This window comes from Perca flavescens, chromosome 8, assembly GCF_004354835.1.
Source record: "Perca flavescens isolate YP-PL-M2 chromosome 8, PFLA_1.0, whole genome shotgun sequence".
Classification (NCBI taxonomy): Eukaryota; Metazoa; Chordata; class Actinopteri; order Perciformes; family Percidae; genus Perca; species Perca flavescens.
The window spans coordinates 23004625-23029283 of NC_041338.1; the positions used below are offsets into that span (position 1 = coordinate 23004625).

General features: G+C 41.0%; 1 protein-coding gene across 2 annotated transcripts in view; it reads right to left on the bottom strand.

Annotated features, from left to right (window-relative positions):
- Positions 1-24659, bottom strand: part of roraa (RAR-related orphan receptor A, paralog a) — a 214847-nt gene that overhangs the window by 39260 nt on the left and 150928 nt on the right. The window contains exon 2 of one of the 2 annotated variants that reach the window (XM_028584840.1): positions 22399-22428. In XM_028584840.1, the coding sequence (XP_028440641.1) occupies positions 22399-22428 (30 nt within the window). Of the gene's footprint in view, positions 1-8248; positions 8360-22398; positions 22429-24659 lie in introns of those variants that run through there. The other variant, XM_028584841.1, reaches the window with a different exon arrangement.

The window sequence follows — 24659 nt, forward strand, 5'->3', positions numbered from 1 at the left end:
GATCATAAGCACATCCTGAGACTTTGAGCGAGGGTCTTTGCTGACGCCGCTGTTGTTAAGGCTGGACTAGGCTGAGCTGAGCAGCCAGGTTGACAAGGACCTGTGCTCAGCACTAGGAAAGCTCTCATCCAGAAACAAGAAGCCCAGGGGAACAAAGACAACAATATGCCAAAACACCCACTTGAAAACAACAAAACAACCCAAAAAGCCTCCAAAAGAGTCAGTGGTGGGTGATTGCCAGCTGCACTCCAGATTACCAGGCTCGCTGAGAGTCTTTCAGCAATCGCTGAGAGCTGTAGCATCATCTCCAGCTCCTTAATCAGTTCAGCTGGGGAGGGATGGATCCTGACATGCAAAAGGCTCAGCACAATGGGGAATAAACTCATAATCAGCAATCAGATATTCCACATTGCTAGAAGGGGCGGGGAGCTCATCTCAGATAGGTCAAGGATCTCTCCACAGCCAGTTAACCCCTTTGCTCCAGCTGGGAAACTCTCTGCACACTCTCATTGTCTCAGGCACAGATTGTTCAGCTGGTTCTGATGCCTGACCCGCTGAATTAGGATGTTGAGGAGTGCATCTTTTTGTCTCTTGTGTATTACTGTGTAAATACAGTTTCAATTTCAAAACATACTCTACGTGTCCATATATGGGGTTGGATTCTTCAAAGCACCATGTCCCTGAATAAGCCATGTGCTGCGCCTTTAAACAAAGTTCATTGCCTTGCACATTCTACTTCCTTTCATCTTTGTAATTAGCACTGAAACAGCATTTCTTTTATTTCAAATGAATGCATGTGCATAAAAATCAATCTAAAGCAGACCGTTCGAGCAAGGCTGTTTCTCTTTGTTATGTATGACGATAAAATTCCTTTCATGCATCTTAGCTGGGATGAGCAGGGCCTATAAGGCTGCTAACCTTGAGAGTTGGTTTTCACCCTGGCCTGCACAGGTTCCTCTGGGAGAGTCAAACATGCTCTATTACATTCTGCGGCAGCAGTGGCAGTGAAGTTAACAGACTGTAGCAACTCGAAAACTCTGTGGTACAGATTATTCGTATCATTTGTCTTTCTTGAAGAGCACCCCCTAGTGCTCAGATATCTTCACGTTTTTTTATCAGCACGCAGATGCCAGATCAGAGGTGACTGTAAATGATGCCATCCTACAAGTAGAACCCCTAATGGCCTCTGCTGGGACATGTAATCAAACTTACACACTTCTCTCCCTTTTGTAATCAAGCAGCAGAGCGCATGTTGTGACGATCTTTGTTATAACGCTGCCTGCTCCCTCATCTCATCAAAATTCCATGCACCTCTCATTTTTCATCCTTTGTTCCCCGCCAGGGTCCCTAGATGCTGCAGTTGCTCTCTATGGAGCAGAAAGGAGTGTGACTTAGTATGCTGTGACCTCTGACCCTTCCCAACTCCCTGACTATACAGCATACTTCTGCTGCAATTCTGGCAATGCCATTGCTATTTACAGTCTCTTAGTACAGATTCCACAGACTTCCATAAGCTCAACCTGGGAAATCACTTCCAATAAACTTTACAGAACATGGTTACACCAAATGCCAACAGCATAAGTGCTGAGTAAGCCATAATAGTGACAGCTCTTATGAGCTGCTGTCACTGAAAGCTCGTTTTTAGTCACCCTCGGTCACATTAACACCAGAAAAGTACTCCACTCTCATCTCACCTCTGCTGGGCTGACACAGAAGGAGGATAAAGGTGATAAACCACACAAACAATACTTCTCTTCTTGCCTGCAGCTGGCATGCCTGCCTAGCAGGGAGATCTGATTACAACTGAGAAGAGAGCAGCTTGGTGTTTCATGGAAAAGCAGGTCAACTGGAGAGTGCTGTCAGAGCTCGGGAGTCACCGGCCTGATGGAGGAGGAAGAAAAACTACCAGACACGGCGAGTAGAGGCAAAGTTTTGTCTTCAGCTGTACAGTAATGGGCTTTATTTACACTGCCATTACAAGCAGAAAAGAGATGATGGGAGCGAGTGGACTGAGCATACAACTCTAGGGAGAGACGCATTAGTGTTGTCTAGTGTTCCTCCTCACCTTCTACCTCTTTTACGTTTCTCCCCTGTCTCCCTCTGGCTCACACACAAGAGACGGAGCTGCCCCACTGCCAACACCTAACTCCTTATGTGTTTTTCTGTCCTCAGTGTTTGAGTCAGACAAAACGCAAAATCAATAATGCTTTTTCTCCCCCATTTCCTCTTTGATGCAACTTCAAAAAGCCTATGGACAGCCCTCCAGAGGCCCACAGAGGAAAAAAGCCAATGGTATGAAACACGCTCAGAATGAAAGTACAGGGAGAAAAAACTTCAACCTTCACTCTCTTAAAACACTGTTAACTTCTGAGCCCCAAGTTGCAAAGCCTATAAGGGTAAAACAGGGCACGTGAGGCTGAAGATTTTATTAATCTATATATTTGTAAGTAAGTCCATGCTGAGAGTATGCACATCTTCTCAGTATTTAAAATTATCACAAATGACAATTTATTAGAATGTAAAGCAAAGTGTTTCTGTGAACAGTGAAACATATCCAATCTGCATGCTCTTTGTACATATTCTACAATGGAAGCTACAGAATGAAAGAGAAGAGAAAATGAAAGTGAAAATGTTCTTTAATTCCATGGACTGTGGTGTATGATTATCTAAGGAGTGCTGACAGAGGAAGTATTCTATCAGCAGCTAAATGCTGCATGACAGGGAGACACTTCAAAGGATCTATAAGTGACTCCTGAAATACTGAGTGAAAGTAAAGTAGAAAATTACCCTTAAGTTAGAGGCATTTGACTAAGCCCAGCTCTGTGTTTTACCTGACTGGGAAGCCAAATTGAGAACCCTGACTGAACTCGGTGTGAGTGTTTCAGAATGAGCAAAAATCATCTCATGTAGCCCGATGGTTATCTTGAGCCGCTGCTGTTTGTTGTACCCCGCTGATTGATTGGGCATAGGACAGGTGAGTCATTTAACCTCGCCTGTGATTGGACTAATCTGTCAAAACCACAAGGTATGACTGACAAGACGAGATGACTGACAGAGCTGTCTGGTACCCTGGCAATGGCTTAGATGGAGTCGTAAATGAATGCTTGCACTGTATACAATCTATACTCTATACGAGGACGATATATCTACAAGACTTGTTTTTTTTCATATTCATTTTTATTTGGTTCCTGCAAAGACTCCCATAGTCTCCTCTATGTAATGTAATGGAAAATCAATTCCACAGTAATCAATGCTTCTATGCTGAGTAGCTATACTTTTTGTATCAATATCTTTTAAAGTATGGATAGTAATCAAGCACTTCTGTAAAATAGTGTACTGTTTAAATGTTCATTATGCAAATAAGAGTTTAAGTTCTTAGTCATGTTATTTTGTTAGTACTTTCATTTATATTTTTTGTATGATAAAACTCTTGTTGTATCCAGCACAATAGGGCTGGGTATCGTCAATGATTTTCCGAATCGATTTGATTCCAATTCACGAGGTCCCGAATCGATTTTATTCCCGATTCAATTTCATTTTCAATTCGATATCAATTAGGTTGGGAATCTTTCAGTTACAATACCAATGTAGCTTGGATATGAAAGAGATTCTACAATCGTACAAGGCTCCCTCTAACCTTCTGCATTCTTAAAAGTATCAATGAAGAACTGACCCCAAATCAGTTAATGTACATTACATTAATGTACTTTTTATTTAACATGAACACACAAAGTGCAGCTCTACAGACTCTACAGCCAGTGAGTATTGAGTGACATTTCATTCACAATATCTTAAAAAATGACCATGCCAGTTTTTCCCTCACCAAAATGTAGGAGGGAGTCACCGGCGGTTACTTAACCCCCTTCCTAACAGCTAGCACCAATTGATTCCTTATGTCTTCTAGTTTCATATGATATAGACAAAATTGATTCTTGGATTTTATGAATCGATTCAGGATCATTCAAATGAAAATCTATTTAAATCAGAAAATCTTTTTTTTTTTAAACCCAGCCCTACAGCACATACATGATTGGTTGTGATAATCTATTAAGTGATTTATGTTATTAAGAACAGGCTGGCAGTTAATAATAATTTCAAAAGAAGAATTACTAGAATTATCAATAAACAAATCATAACATAATGAATAATAGCTAACTATTGGTAAATCAAAACAAAAACGAATATCAAATATAGAAACGAGTGCCCATCTCTCCTCCCTATCCTTCCAACTTCTAGAGCCAAATCACAAAATCCATGCTCTCAATGGGTAGTCAATATCTCATTAACCAGTCCCTCCACACACAGTCAGGCAGCCAGGATGTTCGTTTCAGTGTGCACAGCACAGACTGGCACACCTCACACTCTTTAATAACCTGTGGGGACGCCATTCCACTTCCTCAGCCAGCTAAGAAGCAAGAGAGAGGGCTAAAGCACGCACCCTCCGTCTGTCAGAGTCACTCGTGTTTGTCTTTCCTCTGCTCACATAACATCTTTTCAATTTGACTGTAACATGTAAATCATCCCTGGAAAAACGTATTTCATAAATGCAAATTTTAGGGTAATACAAAATTGAATTTTGAATTATTAATATTGGTATTAAAATTGTATTTACATTCAAACTCTAATTATTTTAATCACAGATTAAAATAAATATGAACACCTCTTCAAATAGTCTCTCTTTGTATGGTAATTGGGTCTTTTCTTTTAAATCCTTGCAGGTGTCTTGTGCTATATTTGCCTTCTCCTTAATCTGTGGCGATTTTTCCTTTAGCTCTTCATGTCCTCAGTCTCTACCTGGATAATAGCCAATCTTGTTAACCTCTGCTTTAATGTGTGAGAGCCTGCAGCACTGGGTAGTGAACATTTCAATCGGCCACTGATAGAAAGAGACAAAGAGTACCAAATCTACAGCAAATATTTACAGCCTTGTTAACATAGCCTTAAAGCGCCTATCACAAGATATTTGGCTTTACCTCCTCTACGGCCCCAGAACATTTTTTACAGTCTAGTACACACTCGTGCTAAATCACATATTTATGTGCAGTCTGCATGCACTGTAGTGGCTTACTGGGCCTTGCTTTTGACAATTTTAAAACATTACTGCTATGCAGTGGTGGGAAAAATATCCTTTCCTCAAGTAAACGTACCGATACCACACTGTAAAAATACACTGTCACAAGTAAAAGTATTGCATTGAAAGTGTTACTTAAGTGTAAGTATGTAAGTATTATCTGGAAAATGTACTTACGGTATCATAAGTAAGTAAGTACTCAATGCATTATAGCCCCTGTGGGTGCATATAGTATATGTAATGGTAGATCATCATTACTATTACTTATAATTTTTTTATACAGGGCTGCAACTAACGATTATTTTCATTATGGGTTCATCCGGATATTTTCTTGATCTATCCATTTATTGTTTGTTTTGTAAGAACGTAAGAAAAAAGTGAAAAATGTCCATCATAATTACCCAGAGCTTAAAGTGACACCGTCAGATGTCTTGTTTTTTTTAACCCAACAAACATTATCAAAAAAATTATTCAGTTTACTGATCTAATAAGATCTAATTTTACATACTGTTGCAGTTACATTTTTCTTTTTACAATGCATTATATTTTTTAAGTTCTTCATATGTTTTGCACATAAAATATGAATTGGTAAGGTAACTGGTAACTATAGCTGTCAGACAAATGCAGTGCAGTAAAAAGTACAATATGTAGTAGAAGTATAAAAGGTCATGAATGTAGTAGTACTTGAGTAAATGTACTTAGTTACATTCCACCACTACTGCTACGTGTACCTCGCCACAATGATGCTCTTTTCGAAGGGTTCATTATTTGTACTGTGGATGAGACGCACGTTTTACCTTTTCTGTCAATCTTAACATCAAACAACTTTTTTTAATTATATAATTGGAATTTTTATCCTAATTGTGCTGAGTAGGCTGGCTAATTTGCATGGGATAATGAGAGGGATGTTTCTATTACAGGTAATTAGGTACTTGAGAGGCAGTGGTGTGGTAGAGAGCCTGAATAGAGAGGGAGAGTTAGGTAGAGGGGGGTGCAGGGTAGAGACAAAGCCACAGAGACACAGAGATGTTTGGAATCATATATTAGCATTATTTTGTAGTGCATAGTATGGAAAACATTTTTTTTTTAAATGACAAAAAAGGTGATGTAAAATGTGCAGTATAAACAATATTAACATAACAATAAAGAAGTGCATGGCAAGGCAGCAAGTCATTGTTCTGTTCATCCATTTCACCAATCATTTTCAGGAAGAAATTACTACTGTCGTTTAAATTAGTTTCCAATTTTACACCTTGTTCATATTTTAATTTAATTGTCACAGTGTCCTATCACGACACCAGCAGCTCCTATCAAACTAAAAGGACCAATAAGGCGTAAGACTGGCAAACAGACAGGCAGAAACTGGCTACTAAACAACTCTTACAGCTAATGACAAATACAGAAAATGTAATTATGGCTCATATATAATCTAATATGTCTAAGTTAAATGAATTGATCAAAAAAAAAAAAAAAAAAAAAATGCCAATGTCAAAAAAGAGAAAAATAAATATACACATGAAAATGTTATGTATACGCCACACTTTTAAAAAGTCATAGAAAAGCTACACAGCACTCAATTCTGTCCAAAAATCAGATTTCATAAAGCCCTTCAATATAAATAGCATTTAAAGGACATTAGGTCAAAGGCCATTTTTCATATGCGTCTCATTGAAAATAAGGAACAGGACTGCTCTCCCTCTCAATTTCCCACACATTTTCACACGACTGTGAGCCTCACTTCATAAATGAATTCTCACACTGAGATCGAATAAAAAAGAAAAGAAAGTAACGCTGTGTTCAGAGTTGCCAGTCTCACACAAAGAGCAACATACTTAACTGAATGGTACAATATATACTGAAGCTGTGAGGGTTACCAATAAATATTACTATTCATTTGATAATAGCATTATTTTTTTTTCAAATATTCAGCATATTTGTATATTAATATGTGTACATATAAGTATTTTGAATATGCTCCACTGCTTTTTTGTCTTGACGGTGTATGTGATTTTTTTATTTAAAAGCACAAATGTGAATTTATTTCTGGACAGACAAAAAAGCAGCAAGTATGAAATGAAATGATCATTACTGATATTTTCCATTCAACACAGAATGACAGCTGCCTGTGCCTTATCATGGTTATTGTATTTGCCTGTTTCATGAGTGCATATGAGCACATATGTTTGGATATAGTTGTTCACATTTCTATAGCATGATTATGTGCGTGTGTGCAGGCATGCATGAGAGAAGTGTGTGCTGTACTGTATGTCTGACTGCACTTCCAGTGTCTGTCTGCACGGTTGTGTGTGTGCGCATGTATGCCTGTATGATGGAGGGGGTGGAAGAGCTGGGATTAAGCATACTAGATCAACATCACAGTGACTGGGAGGACCCAGTCCTGCTCTCATGGCCACACATGTAAACCCGACTACCCAAAAAATAGGTCAGTGGAACACAACACACTCTCACACACAGATATACACACGCATGCACCAGTATCAACTCAAAGAATCACAGTCTGCCAGTCGCGCCAGTGCCTTGTCGCCCGTCTGCGACCCACGTTCAACACTACCACGCACATCTTCCCGCGGAACAGACACATCCTCTGGACTGGAACAACAGGATTAAGAATGGGGCAAAAAGGAATAGCGACAAGAACCCCCACCCCCTCTCCTCCAACCCTTTGCCCCCGTCTCTCTGCATGCTACCTCACATCTATGCCAAAAAGACTTCTGCTCTGGAGCTGTTCTTGTCAGAGACGTGCAAAGATTAAACCGGCTGTGGTTTCCTCAGCACCCCACACAACAGTAGGAGCAAGAACACACACACACACAGATAGAATGTTTTTTAAATCAATCATAACTTCACAGGTTTTATGAAGTTTCGTAATTCTAGCTCAGTTTCTCTTTCTGAATGAAAAAATATAAAATCTGTACATGCATGAAAAGAAATATTAGAAAAGCTGAATTCACTTGCACACAATCAGAAGCACCGTATTACTGTATTCCTCTCTCTCTCTCTCTCTCTCTCTCTCTCTCTCTCTCTCTCTCTCTCTCTCTCTCTGTCACACTCATGCCTTGCAAATGAAATGCAAAGAGTTGGCAGGCTATGAATAGCGGAGCCGTACTTCCCTACTTGTTACTCAGGTTGCAGGATCAGCATGCATTTTGCTCTTACCTTTCATAGCTGAAATCACAAAATACATTATTAAGCTTCGAGTCCATAAGAGAACAACTATCACCAGCGCAAAGCCCTCCACTGCTGTCTCAGCAGCAGCTGGCCAGCACAGCTCTGTCTCTCAGCCTCTGAGCATGACCACACCAGAATCCATGTGACTGTGACATCAGTGTTCATGTCTGACTGTTCCCCACCCACTAGCCTTTGATTGGCACAGCATGCAGCCAGTAGGGGCGCTGAGAGCTCAGGCAGGGAAGCTGGCCCTCTTCCCACTGATTGCAGTCAGAGCCTTGTATGCCGGCTTGCTAGACACAGCACACTCTCGCTATCTTCTCTGGCTTATCTTTTTAGTGCAAGGATAAAGTCAGAACCAGTTCTAGCAGACATCAGTTTTTCCACGCTCGTGTTCTATCTATTCTACTCTCTTGGTTTTCTGCTTTAAAAAAAATGGTGCAATGTCAAGGATAAGAAAAAAATGTCAAAGAGGGGATAAAAGGCTAGACGGGAATGAAAGAGGGGTGAAGAAGAAAAATAGCAGAGGAAACAACAGAGAGAGGAAGTTAAAAAAAAGGAGAGTGGAGAGGATGGATAAGAGGGGGATCTGTAATGTTTCCGTGGCTCAGATATCGAAGCGCTCCGCTCTTCTCCTCCTCCCTGTCTGTAGATATGAGTGATCAGTGTGAGGCCAGATGTCTGCGAGCAGCGGTGGGCCCTACACAGAGAGAAGATGAGTAGAGCCTCAGCTTCTTCCCCTGACCTCTCAGAGGACCCGCATGCCCCTCTCTCTCACGCACTCCGACGGCTCTCACACACTCTTTTTGACAGGTGAAGAAGGGGAGATAGTGACGGAAGGGTTTGGATGATCCCTTCCACCCCACAGCGTCCGGGCGATGACTTTCTTGCTATCATTTCTCCTTCTCTCACTCCTGTGCCCCTCGCTCTCGCCCCCTGCTTCCCATTCCAGTCCCTACCTCTCTGTCTCTCTCTCCTCCCCCTCTCCTTGCTCATCCTCTCTCATATGATAATCTGTTCTGACTCCTAACCAGCTGCCTCTCTCTGATACAATATTCTGGTTTTAGTGCAATCCAGCCTTGGCCAATAACCACGTTGCATTTGGCATTTCCATGAATAAGCTGGCGCTCGTATCATCAGTTCTCGAGACAAACATCATGCAGCTTTGGTTTCATGCGCTGCCATATTTAAAATCTAAAAATTAGAGGAAAAAGTATTTTTTACACCACCAATATTTCAAATTTTGAATTAGTTAATTTCACATTCTCCACAGTGGCTTGATATAGATAACCACTACAGGAGCACTTTATCTTTGCCACTGAATTATGATGCTTCCACAGAGCAAGAATTTCATATTAACAATGCAATTGTGAGACATGTTGATTATTTATGTATTCCCGTTTTACACATCAAATATCTATATTCATTTGATGCCTTCTATCATGTTCTGCTCATTGAATAAAAGGTACTTCTAACGACATATAAAATGGAAATGAGCAGCTTGCAACATAAATCTTCCCATGACAATGTTTCATTAGGACCTCCATGATCCATTAGAGACACTAAACACATTAACTCACATTGTGTCAACAATGGTCTCGTATTGCACACCATCTAATGAACAAAATATCATTCAGAGGCTGATAGCATCAAATGGAGCGTGCCTGGGATACAAACTACAGATAGACAGGCCCTGGTAAACTATTCAAAACAATGTTGTCTCATTTCGTTGTTGGCGTCTCCCCACAAGATCTTCAAAGTTCACAAGATGAGTCAGGGCCAAGGCCCACGCAGGAACATGTTTAACTGCCACTATGTGGTTGTCTGAGAAACTGGCTGCTCTATCAGTCTTTCTAGAATCAACCGTGGCTTGACACACTGTTGCTTAACACGCAGCTATGGTTAAGGGAAGAAAAAACAACATGATGCTGTAGGAGGGGTTGCGTCTGTCGCCTGGTTATCGAAGAACATCTGAGAGGAGGATAACATCCATCTTACCGTCTGAGAGTCAGGAGAGAGTTTGAAGGAGCGCATGTTTTGTCTGCTTACAATCTGTGGTGAATATGTGCAGGTTAATAGATTGGTGAAACAACTAACAGTACTGGCTACTTCTAAAAAATAAAAAGTAAAACATATAAATTGTTGCATGAAAATTGATGTGACACAGAAAATATCTACTCGACAGCAGCCTTTCACAGAACATTTCAGTTACAGGTCTAACAGATCCCCATTGTCCCCAGCCTAACTTACTTATCCATCAACCTTCACGTTTAAAGGGTTGGTTCACCCAAATTACAAAACAAAAACAAAAAGCATACTACTTTGTACCAATGAAAAAGTCCCTGTGAAAGCTTTTGACGGTTCTGTAGAATATCCAGAGTAACGTGCACACTTATTGTGTACAGAGAATTTTGGATTTGGATTTCATTTTTTGGGGCCGTCCCGTGGCTTAAGGGTTAAGACACCGACCATGAAACGCAACATCCGTGGTCCAAATCAGGCCGGGGATCTTTGTTGCACGTCATTGCCCATCTCTTTGCCATCTCATTTCCTGTCATCTCTCTACTGTTGCTATCTAATAAAAGAAGAAGATGCGATTTTTTTTTTCCAGTACTGTGAGAACCACAAAAAATCCATTAATCTCCACCGTACCATAATCATCTGCATTGCCAAACACCACTAAAGGTAAGTTAAAAATATATATATATATTTGTAATTTGGGTGAACTGATCATTATAAAAACATACAACTAATAAACCAATCTTAATGTTGTTCTAAGCTTTCAGCTCTACAACAAATATAGTGCCTCCAACTGTATATAATTGTGCTTAAAAGCCCAGGCCTCCCTAAGGAGAAAAGTTTCCAGCAAAGCTGCTTCATTTGCTCTTGATCACACTCTCCCTTGACTGCTCCATATTACCAGTGACAGTATGCCAATATCCGGCTTAGACTTGTTCATTGGGCATTGATTAAGCCACAAAGGCTCCAACGGTCAAATGTCTGTGGGTATTAACATAGTGATCACTGACGTGTAGCCATCAATAGAATAATGTTAGTCAATCATTCCTTTATACCAGAGTATGAAGAGAACAGAAGTCGTGATAATGAAGTTGCGATGACACCAGGAGTGACAGAGTTTCTGGTACGACACTAAATTTGTGCATTAAGACCAGCCAGGTCATGTGTCTCGCGCTCCTCTTGAATTAATTCAAGCAATATGTATTTATTGTAAACAAGCCCTGTTGAATGGAATTCAATTGAGATTAGGTGCAGAGCATCCACTGGTGTCCCTGGAGGAGAGGAGAGGACCAGAGCTGATAATGACCTCATTAGCAGACTGTCAGTAGCCATTCCACGCACAGATTCACCGTGCAGCTGATCCATGTTAGCTCTCACAGCTCTGGACCGGCCTCAAACCTGCAGTCCACATGCTGTTGCACTCTGCGGCCTCTTTGACCCCACAGAGTAAACAGCTATGGACTTCCTCATTTTGTGTCGCAATGTCGTCGTGAGGTATTTTAGTGAGTTGAGGCTTATGTTCCACCACGAGAGACACCTTGGTGTTTGGAACAGCAACACAAGCCTGAAGCAGCGGTGGAATTAACAAGCTTCAACAGGCACTCCATGAAAACAATACAGATCAATTTAATATAGATGCCAAGGAGAGGAGGGCATAATATTAGAACCATAACAGCACCGGCCCACACAACACAATCATAAACCAATTTAGGGCCATTCCAGGCAATTTCCTGGGGGCTTCCACTTGTGGGAAGACTTCAATAAATCACACAGACAACATAGGGAATATCTATTTCAGTGAAAATAGAAAATACTATTGGGTTATGTCCAGAGGACTGCAGAAGACTGCATTTAAAAGACAAGTTTAAATAAGAGAAGTGAGAGTTTAAAAACATACTACATGCTGCTGCTGTGTTTTTATGGTATAATATGTAGCTACAGGAAATGCTGTTAACTCATTAAGACTAATGGATTTACCATGGAGCTGAGCATTGTATCTAGTCTAGCCAGGTAGCAGCTGTAGGTTAGTCTCATGCTTTTTTTTTTACAATCCTAACACTCTATATGACTCTATATTAGTGACTGTATATACTGCCCTTCATCCTTTATATACACAGGGCCAGCTCAGCACTATTCTCTCTCTTTCTATCTGTCACTCAATACACATACACACACGCACAATATTTATAGAACAGCAGGGTCAAAAGGAAGAAATATGAAAGCATATCATTCCTACATAGGTGAAGTGTACACCCGTCAACTGTCATGTTATCCAAATCAACAACACAGTACTTATAGTGAATGGTTGACAAGGCTATAGCCTTTTGTTTTACTGCCACGGTTATTTATAGAGCAAAAATTTAAATGTTTTAATTTTTTTGAACAAACACAGGAGCCTCTGGTATTTCCAAATCAATCAACTAGATGTTTTTGTCGAAGAAAAAAAGAATACGAGTGCTGTGTCATAGTGGTAGCAAAGCCAATTTGTCCTGCACGGACTGACCACGCTTCACATCATTTGAGGTAGACTTGCATGCATGCTCCACATTAAATGCAGGTATGAGTGAGGTGGTGACAAGAGATTGTGAACAATATAATAAGCACTACACTTCAATGAAAAACATCAAACGCCCTCAGCTACTTTTTATTCGCTATTGTTTAGTGGCAGTTTAGTTGTTGCTGTTATTTCTCTGCTAGATTTAAATGTAAAAGTGAAATGCCAGGCCATTTCTGTCTGTCTTTGGGCACTTCAGCAGCAACAAAAGTGTTTACAATCTGCCCACTGGAACTGGATGTTCAATTGATTGATACAGCCTTGGAAAAACATGCGCCTCGTACATCCAACAAAGGTTGTCTTTTAAGTGAGTGGAGTGAGTTTATTTATTTGGTTTATCAGATGAAAAGGCAGTGGTAAGGATGGATCATCAGCGCTGCTGGAGTGCTCTCATATATCTCACGGAACAATTTCTCAATAGATCAATAGAAATCAGATTTAACAATGAATTGCACTGCATCTCCTTTGTGCGAAGCTGCCTTTGGGGACAGAAAGGAAAGGGATAGGAGGATAGAGAGAGAAGAAGCGAAAGGGAACGAGGAGGGGAGATTATGGCAGCCTGTGTGAGAAGCTTAGCCTGGCTAGGCAGGGAGGTGGAACCCTGTGAATTCTAATGAACTGGCAAGACTCCCCCAAAACCAGCTTCATCTCCATGGCATGTGGATGACAGGAGGGAAGGAAGAGGTGATTAGGAAGGCACAGCCCCTCCACGGCAAACCAAACAGAGCAGGTCATTTTCCCTGTGATAATTATGGCTATAACCAAGCATGAGGGATTGGTAATGGACCTGCTTATTCTTCATGCCCTGCAAAGGCAACCACTGAGCCTGTCAAGGGGAAAAGCATGATGATGTGTTTTTTTTTTTTGTCCTGTTGGTTGGGTGACTCTGGTAAGAGTTGAGATAGCTGTTGAAAAGGGCAGCAGGGGAACTTGGCCTTTGAGGGAGAAGTTAACGAATGAACTTCATTATTGAGGAGCATACCAGGGAGACCCCCCGCAGTGTGTGATGTATTACCTAGCATCAAACTTACACACTCCCCCAACATCACCAATATAGCCCGACATGAGCTCTGGGGGGAGGTAGGCGTGTAAACTAAAATAGTTAACCTTCTGGCTTAAGGCTATAGAAGAAAAGAAGAAAACAGAGAAACAAACTGTGATGTACAATTTTTGCGTCAATAAAGTTGTTTTAAAAAATCTGTTTTAAAACCTCTAAATTACACAATTTTTTTCTCTTAGGCTGAACAATTTCACCATTATTCTCTCTTTTGAAACACCAAAGTGAGTAATGAGGCAGAGCCTTTTCCTGTGACTGCTCAGCGCAAAAACCCTCAGAAGAAAACTGTTTTAGCTTAAATGAACACATATTTAATGTCCTCTCTGTGACTTCAGGTAATGCGGTTGGTCCGGTGAGGCAGTCCAAATCAACGCAATGTAGATTACTCTCATTTATTAAAATGCAGCTCTGTTCAAGCATGAAAGTAACTTTTCCTAAGTTCTATGCGCTTTATAAAAAACAAGTGACCCACTGGAGGGACTAATGTTTTCCTCAAGATTGAGGGAGATCTTCAGGCTATGCGCAACATGCACCACTTAGCCTTCCCCCTTCCCCTCTTCCAGCGGGCCTGGATGGAGTTTCTCGCTGGTGGACGGGACGAAGGATATCTTTTACTGAGCGCACTATCAACACTTTTACTCTTGACTTATGAGGATGCCATGAGTGCAGGGGAGTGATTCATCACTGGGTGTGCTACTCTTGCACCCTCACACATTAGTAATGTGGTCCGCTGAGGAGGAGTCCTGTCATCAGTCTGTACCTGGACCCTCTGAACAAGGTAGGTCAACAGGAGGCAGCAGCGGCTGGCCCACTTTTAGTCTTTCACAGCACCTTTAAGTTTCCTCCAGCTCTGCCACAGCTGAGCCTGACGGACACACTAAGACCAGCCTGGTCAAGGGGAGACACTGCCTCGTTGCTGTAATGGGTGCACTCACTATATCTCTTGACTCAGTGAAGCTTGTCCTCCCAGTGCCCAAGTACAGCAGGCCAAGTGAAACTTAGTGAGAGGTTAAAGCAATGGGGGAATAATATCTTCATTCAAAATATTAAAAGCAAACGGAAAAAGAATAAACAAATGACTCATAGTTTGGATAAAAAGTTCCCTGAGTTATCCATCTGAAACCGCCTGGGGAAATTTCATCACAAGACTCCCTAATGTTCTGTAATACAGCCGCAACAAAATAAGTGGCAAACACATGACATCGTCTGGTCTTTCACAAAATACAGAGCCAATTTAAGTCAGCATAAGCCTTTGACCTTAACATTGCAGGTAATGCACATTTAAATACCTACCTCAGTATTCATATTTGTCACTTTACTTGTGAAGATTAGGTGTAAAAAGGCTATTTGAAACCAAAACACAGGATTAAGGGATAATGCTGCTCTGTGTCTTGTGAGTCGACCTTGATTCTGTAATCCAGCACAATACTGGAGAACAGCACATTTCTCTCTCTTGTACATTCAATACTCTCACTGTAGAACAGCTCACACTGATGTAATGGCAAATGCATAATGGCACCACGCTGAAAGAGAAAGTAATCTGAATTAAGGGGAACTTCATTGTAATATCTGTGTAATAGAACTGCAAATAATATTACAAGATATGTACAAAGAAAAATACTAGTGACAGCACCTTTACTACATGTAAAGTATGAGGCTACATGAAAGTATGAGCTGACAATGTTGTCCCACGTACAAAAACAATAGGGACAGTAAAAAAAAAACTAAACATAAGTGAGTTGATTTGAATTACGAAGACCTGCACTTTAATGACCATGGTGAGAAATGAACTTGATCTTTAAAGTGAACCAACCTGCAGTCAGCCACGGTGTTATTAAAGACTGTGCCACTTAATCAGAGAGGACGCCAATTTAGCAAGGAGCTAACTATGCAGGAGGGACCCTCTGTGGCAGCAAACACATTACAGAGTATTGGGTCACCTGACTTGCGCATTACGTATACATGCTCTCCTTTTTCCAATCTTCCTTACTTTCCTGACTCCATGTCTCCTTTACTGTTTTTTTTCCTTCTCCTGCCGCAGACACAGAATGAAAACCTGCCTTTGATGTCTGGGATCCTATAATGCTGAGCAGTAAAAATCTGCATGCCTGTTATCTGTAGAATCTTAATGATGACGGCTAACTTCACAATGGGTTAACCACATCTCTCTGTTCTCACACTGCACACCCGCAGAAACACAAATTAATAGCAACGGGGAAAAAACAGCATTTCTCTAATAAAGCCGATTCAACAAAATGTGCACAATGCGATCAGCACAAATGTCAATGTATAATATCACTGAAAGCTTTTGTGAGCACTTCTGCTTTCTTCTCTGTTGATGTAACTTTTTTTTTTAACTTTAGTTTCTTTCTTAGCAGCATGAAATTATTTGTCGGGAAGATGTGATCCTCACTTCAAATGTATCTAATTAAGTTTCAAAAAACATTTGATGCTCGGTATGCAAACAGTCAACAAATTTTGTTGTGTTTTGTCCCGACATATTTCTTTTTCTTTGATGCCCTGTTACGACTATTATTGATCTTGAAATGTTGCTTGGATGATAGTTTTAAAATTATTGTATTATAGGAGACATTTTGCTCGTTACATGGTTTATTCAACAACATTCTTCTGAATAATTCAGGAATGAAATTATATATGTTAATTTCACCCGCCTTTATTCCTGCATGATATTGCATCAGAATTTTCATATCCTAAAAAATCCATAATGGGATATTTCTGACAATGGATTTTTTTTCTTTTTCCATTTCAGTTTAGTATAATTTGTCTCAAAGCGCACTTTGCAGTGAGAAGTAAAGACCATCAAAATCAGATACATGCTGGTCTGAGTAATAAGCTCTGAGCACGAGAGGAAAGTCTATGTATATGGCTGCGACCGAGGAACTTGATGATAGCACAAGGACATTTAATTATGGGCCCCATCTTAAAGCTTCCCCATCAGCATCAGTCAGGATCATATCTGGAGGAGCTCCATGACCTCAGTCTCTGTCGCCCTCCATGAATCAAACCTTTCATTACTTGCTGACACTCTTGTCCTATGCTGAATGTGTGTACACCATGGGAAAGTGATGAGGCATCGGAAACCTGATGAGTGACGGATAACCTGCACTTGTGCAAAGGCTGGCCGACTGTGTCCTGCAGCGAGGCGCGAGGCCGGCCGTGCCCTCCCAGCCATGCCAACTGCTTTGCCTGGCAGACGCCACTATCTCAGCACAGCCCTCGGCCCCTGGCCTCTCCCACCTGAGGTGGCAGACAGTCGGCAGAAGAGAAATCGCCCGCAGCAGATGGGGCCACTTACTTTGGCTGGCCCAGCCAAGCATTGTGTCCTTGTCACATGTCACTTACTCTTGTTTTCTGGTCTGACAACACTTCAAGACAGGGCCTTTCAGTTTTCAGTGAAACACAAAAGGGAAAGGGTGAGGAAAAGCTGACGAGGCCTCTCTTCGCTCCGGCTCAAATTCTCTGAAAGAGCCGGCACCAAGAGAAGAACCAGATTAAGAGCCAACAAAAGCAGAGCTCCTACACAAAAAGCTGTCGTGCACCCCTACAGTTCCCCTTACCATTCTCCTCCTTATAAAACACCCTGGGCCCCCAGGAGTTAATAAAAAGAAGCGTCCATACTCACAGAAACGTATGCAAAGAAAGTGCGTGTACAAAGGCAATTTGCAATTTTACAAAATGGCAGACATAATGTTTTTACTGAAAAATGAGGACTTGCCACATTGTGCTGGAGAGGAAAAAAGTATGAAAGGAGAGGAAAAATGGAGAAAAATCATGCTGGCCTGGTTAACGACAAATAGATAGCTCTATTGATTTCCCTTTTACAGCGACTGTCCATCCCTCACTGTTGTGATTACACTGACCTATTTCATAAAAAAAATAGCCGTCTATTATAGATTACAGCAACATGTCCAAAAAGAATACTCTTTTTGTGGAACAAACAAATAGAGTAAGGATGAAACATAACCTACAGTACAGAGGGAGAAAAAGATTGTGTCAATTTAAGCGTTCAATGTTGCTCTGGGAGAAGAGGAAACAACGAGTTCTCGTACCATGCTGAGAAACAAATAACTTTCAACAGAAAGAGCGGCTTAGTGGGGCCCATTTTGATTGTAACAAGAAGGCAACAACATTAAAATGATAGAACCTTTAAAAATAATAATGCCAATTTTACCAACTTGAAATGTTTAGTAAGAACAAGAGTATGAAATATTTGATAATAATCTAATGTACTGTACTGTTTTCGCTACTGTATTGTGTTTTTGACTAATACACTACAGCACAGTTCAGTGTTGTATGCTTTGTGCTGATGATTCCTCTGCGTCTGTGTGTATTGCTGTGTGTGCTCGTCCTGCTCCACTATGTCTGTGCTGCGCGTCTCACTAGACTATCTCTCTCCGCCTAGCTCAGGGGACTCTGGCTGGCTGATCTTCATTATCAGCCCTAGCTTAACAATGTACTGGATGCACTTCCCACATGAGTGCAACTAACAAATCCCCACAGAGCTGAATCAAGGCAACAATGTGATGAAATACCTTCAAACAGTCACTGAGCATGGAACACTGAGCTATGCAGAGACAACTCACACCACCCCGGGCAATTCCACAGGAGTGCGCCTGTTGCCAAGCAAAATTAGGCAGCAACTGGGACATATTATTTCTCCTAAATTGGCAATGTACAGCACTATTAAGGACCATAAATCTCATGTTTGATTAACTGAAAATACATCGACTCACAGAGCCACTGCATTAGTATTCTATCACTCAGAAATCCAAGCGGGATCTGATGTCAATTAGAGGTAAAGCAGATGCTTTATGGGGGTAAAAGCTGTCATTGTGCTTGGTGAACACAGAGATCATTATTGGAATTAATAATGCTGTTTGCATATTGTTCCAAACATACACCAGACTGCTTTTATCAGGGAAATTTCCATTGCACAGAGGCATGAAATGACTGATATAATATCACTGTAACTCTGCACACTGTTTTTCTAAGGCAGTTCAGAATAATCTAAATCGTCTGGTTCCTTTAGAACAGATTGGCTGTGCTATTACTATGTGAGTGCAGATCTCTGACGAGAGAAACTCAATACAAGCTGCTAGCAAATAAATGAAGATGCAGGGGCAAGGCCATGTTTCTCAATCAGTGTAAGGAGTCTGTCACTGCAATGGAGATAAATATAGGATGAAAAAACTGGGACTTTCTACAACGTATCTGTAAGACTGAAGAGAGGAAGCCTCGTCTGTCTCCTTTTCTCTTTTTTCCGGAGTTACATTTGTACTACTGCCTCCCTCTGGCCACTCTATTCCCAATCTAAAGTCAGACAGACACTACATATAGCAAATAGAGATAATTAGGGATAGGCCTGTAACACCTGTGAAATCAAATACAATAACAATGCATGAATAGAGATTGAATAATAGTTACAGTTTTCAGCTTTTGTTAAGACTGCAAATTCTGATTTATGGTGATTTAGTTATAATATTGAGAGGTGTTTCTGTTATTTGGATGTTTATGTCTGTGTGTGTGTGTGTGTGTGTGTGTGTGTGTGTGTTTGTGTGTGTGTGTGTGTGTGTGTGCGCGCGCGTGCATGCGTTAGCTAGCTCTCTGCTATTCGAGCTGTGAGACAGAGCCCCAGACTGCTGATGGTAGATTAGAGGTGAGACGTCTTATCTCAGCGTAATCAGCTGCTGCATCTGATCCTCCGCTCCACACCGTCTCTCTCAACAGGTCCAAACAGAAACTCATCTCGCAGCAACGCCGCCTTGCTGAGGTAGAAGAAGGTGACGGCATGTATCTGGTGTCCACCATCAAAGTAAGATAAAAAACAAACTACAATACGAAATTTAAAGCCTCAGTCTTTTGCTGTCACTGCTACTAAAGGTCAATACAACAGATTATATGTAAAACTGTCAGGGAAATGTACAGGAAAACCACAGCTGACTTCTTGCTGAGAATTATAGCCTTGTGGTTAAAGAAAGTACTGGTGAGGGGCCGCCCCTTATGGGGAATGAAGAAGAAGGGGAGTCAGAGAGAGAGACAGAGAGCGAGAGAAAGACAGAGAGAAGTCAGAATGGGGAGAGGACACAGGCATTGGCACAATGATACAAGTATCTGTTTTCATCTAGAATACTTCACCTTCTGATGGCTCAATGATTAGTCCAGTCAGGCGGATGGAATAGAATAGAGGAGAGGAGAGGAGCGGAGAGGAGAGGAGAGGAGAGGAGAGGAGAGGAGAGGAGAGAAAGGAGAGGAGAGTGCCAGTGAACAGCTGCCCCTATAATTTATATTGATGAGGGGACTGGCATGGCAGGGAGCTTCCAGCAGTTTGATCACTCAGGCAGAGTGGGGAGTTAGTAGGAGACACGGCCCATCCCTGTGGTCAGGGTTGGACTAGGTGGACCTTCTAAAACACAAACACACACACACACACACACACACACACACACACACACACACGCAAGACTGCCAAGCTCACATTACTGAGTGGCAGTGTGGACCGGCGTAGTGGGAAAGGCAATGTTTTTACTCTGCGAACAGAAATAGATCTACAACCCGACTACAACCACGTAGGGCTGAGCGATCTCCCTCATTATTACTCCACCAGCCGTATAATCGCCGCGCTTCTCAAAGAAAGACCTTCCCCCCGTATTCTCAATGACCATTAACTGGCCCTTCAATGTCTTCTTGTGCACACAGCTCTGACAAGGTTCTACAGACACTTCCTGTCTGTGAGGCACAGCAATCAACTACTTGTTAAGGGGCTTTACTTTGATTTCCTCACAAGATTTGAATATTTCTCACTAATATAAGACAGCATAGTCCAGTCTCTGCCCAGTACTTTGAACCTGAGACTAAATCATGCTCTTTGATTTGAGCCCCCTTCCGGTGTAGAGGTGCTTAGCGCCGCACTAATTAAGATAGTGGGGCGGTGGATGGTAGGTCAAAGTGTTTCTGTTCTACCTTGAAGATATCCTGACACAAACACGAACATGCACACACACATCAAAAAAGAAAAACGTAGCCCCTCCAGACAAGCAAATAGCTTAACACACAATCATGCTGCTGTTTTGATGGGGCTGTTTGAGTAAGGCAGAGCTGCCTAGCATAGAAGATCATATCCTTTGCCCTGCTGTCTGATGTAAGAAAGAGCCGGGGTGTTTTACAGGGCGAGAAGCAGCCTCTCACAATCTGAAACAGTCCGACCGCTCTTACAGAAAAGCCCTCTGGCCTTCCCTCTCCACAAGTTTCATCAGAGTGATCAGAGGGAAAGGATAGCCTTCAGGGCTAGTTTCTTCCGTTCACACAGTGGGGTATGAACACACACGCATAGATGTACACACATACACGGACACACTACAGTACACTACACAAAAGTGTTTTTACATGCCTTTTCAATTGCACTTCACACACGTCAAAATGCAGTACAAATCTCTTGGAAATCATTGATTTCTACAGGTTTGACTGTTCATCAATTCTTCATGAGCAGACTGAAATTGAAAAGGCAGTGGTGGTTAGACAAGGCAAAGCCTGTGTACTGTTGTTGTAGTGCACAGATAAGTCTTGCATCTCACATGTGAGATTTGTCACTGTGTCTGTATCTTTCAGTGATATGATCTTTACCTAAAGAATACAAACTCTTGGTAGTTAATGCAGCCTCAGAGGTTACAAACCACCACATCCGCGTTGCTCAGCTGCAAGGCCTTGCAGAAAACAAAGAAGTGCTTCAGCACACTGTCTGCTTCAACTGTGCATGATTATCAAACAGTCATAAGACTGCATAGCATTTTAATTTCCTCTCTGTGGTTATCATAATTTTCTCTGCAGGATGGAGAAATATGAAAGTGGATGGCACTGCTCTAATTGAAGGTATTGATTTATTACAGTACCAACAAGTCACGCAACAATATGCATATAGGCACTGATGAAAGAAGAGTCAACAGAGATTGAAACAAGATGATCGTATCATCTTGGTGAAACATAGAATTTGTCTTAGAATTAAATGACTTTTTTATTTTTACAGCCTTTACAATGTAGAGCAAAAGAAATAGGGCTGGGTGTCAGTCAAAAATGTTCGATACTGGTACCGATACTAATACCGTGACTTCGATACCAGTTCCTGAACAATACTTTTTTTCGATACCAATTTTATGAATCAATTTTAACAAAACATTATTACACACACACACACACTCTATCTTATTCTTAGTATTTATTTTTCAGCTCCTACTACGTGAGCCCATCTCTTTGCGTAACGTAGAGTTTAGGCACATGGCTGTACATCTTTAGACAGCAAACAACTAGCATTATTACATCCTGGTAGACGCATGCTGCATGCTTATTGGCTGAAGAGATGTACTCCATAGGTATTGAAATTAGGTATTGAATGACAAGGCATTTTTCGATACTAAGGAGGCAATTCGGTTCGGTGCCTAAAATTCAAATTCAGTACCCAGCCCTAAACAGAAATGAAAAAAATCATGTACTCACAGGTATGTGTCTTCTTTGTTACTGAGATACCTGCAAAGAGGAAAGAAACAATCCATGAAAAAAACATATAGGAAACAACTGTGAAATTGCCAGCACAAACAAAATGTACATGGTTGCTCATAGCTAACTGAAGGTGATGATGAAGAGATAGACCCTGGGGTCACTGGCCAAGGTCACTGAGATGGCAGGCCCAGGGCAGTTTTGTGGGTAGGCTGGTGTCTGACCTACGGCCATGCTACATCAACATCCACGACAAGGTGCTTGAAATTCTCTCCTCTGCGGGCAATGAATGAAAAATTATACTAAAACAAACAACATTTGGAATGCTAATGTGTTAAACAGCCACACTGATTGGGCCTGAGCCCATGACTAAGCCTGTGGCCCAGAGCGGGATGGAGGCACTTTGACCTCAATGTTAGTTAGTTAACCCTTTATTTAAACAGGTAGTGTCATTGAGAGTAGGACCATCTTTTTCTAGAGAGACTGTGTACAAAAACTGTATATGAAAGGATAAGACAAAAGTATAAATTTGAGAACAAATTATTTTACCATAATACACTAATTATACCAGAATATAAAGAAAACTGTGTACATTTAAAAGATACATTTAATATGGTGTGGGACACTGATAATGGGTGAAATGCAAATCATAGATCTTGAAATATCAGACGCTGTTTTTGTTTTTCATTTTTTATCATTTTAAGAAGATACTGATTATTAAGATAATTAAAAGCATCAACTCAAATCAATAGAATCGAAAATGTAATGTTACTAGGGCCATATAACATTGTGTAAATGTGCATTACAATGTGGAGTGGCACAGATTATACATATTATTCATATAGACCTGCAAACTCTAGAGTAGTGAAAAAAGTGACAAAATATGAAACCAAAATCAGGAACAGTAGCGGGGTCCGGGGGAAAGAACAGTTTGGTGATTTTAATACGCAAAAGAAGACTTTTGGAGGATTTGGAGATTAGAATACAACAAGAAAACAACATTTTGTTTTGATAAACAAATAAGTGTTTTATATATATTTTTATATCATTTTATTATAATTATTAATGTGTTCATGTGGTCATCGCTTTAATGTTTTACACTGTGTGGCTAACATTAATTAATTTATATATATATTACTTTACATATGGCTGGGTAGTTTGTCAATTTCCCACTGGGTAAATTCTTTATTGTTCTGGACTAAATCTGCAAAGTAACTAGTAACTAAAGCTGTCAGTTAAATGTTAGTGAAGTAAAAATGACAATATTTGCCTCTGAGATATACTGGAGTAGAAGTATCAAAAAATAGCAATGCCTGAGTAAAGTACAAGTACCTGAGAAACTCCATGAAGTCAGCTAATGATAGCTAGTAAAGCTAACAATACATTTCAGGAAGGTGTCTTTAAAACAGTCTGCAACGTTCCATTTATCTAAAATGCTTTGATAAGTAGATAAAAGGCACAGCACTGACAATGACAGTGTTAAAGGCAGCCTGCTATTGCTGTATTATTTCTTGTTGACAGAAAGACCTGTGGTGGAGTCCACTAAGGAGTCCACTATTATAGCCAAGCAGGTAGTTTTGAATTTTAACGTTTATTATTTTAATCAGTGAGACAACCTTCCTTACATGTGGAATTATACTGGATATTAAAGTAAGGTCAAACATATTAGCAAGCAGTGCTGCAATTAAATGAGCACTGAGGCGGAGGAGATAACAGATCTAAATTATTCTAATCTTTAGACTCCCTACAATTTACACCCACCAGTTTATTGTAAACCTCATGCTGAGACTAAGGACTGAGAGTATAAAAATGTATACTGGTACAGGTAGAAAAGATCTGATAAAACATAGAAGAGATAAAAGCAGTGATGCGTGTAGATGCAAACTGCGTATCAAACAAGTGGCCAGTCTGACCAGTGAGTCAGACCTGGCTGAGGTGGAGCTGGGCTGCCACTGCTCATGCTGCTCTTCCTCGCCCCTTCGGGTGTCAACTCATCGAGTGAGCCAATTTCGGGTCCTGCTATGGCTCTGGCTGTTACTCCTGTCTGCAACATTGGTCTAATGCCCCAGGAGCCTGATGCGGACGAGCGCACAGCCAGCCCTGGTCCCCAGCGGCCCGCTGGATGCTCATGCTTTGCGGGGCGATAGCACACTAATAGATCCCACTTGTCATGCGGAAGCAATGGCTAATTTTTCTACAGCTTGCATTTGAAACTCGGGGGACGGCAAGCTGACATGATTCAATAACTCTCTGTGAAAAAG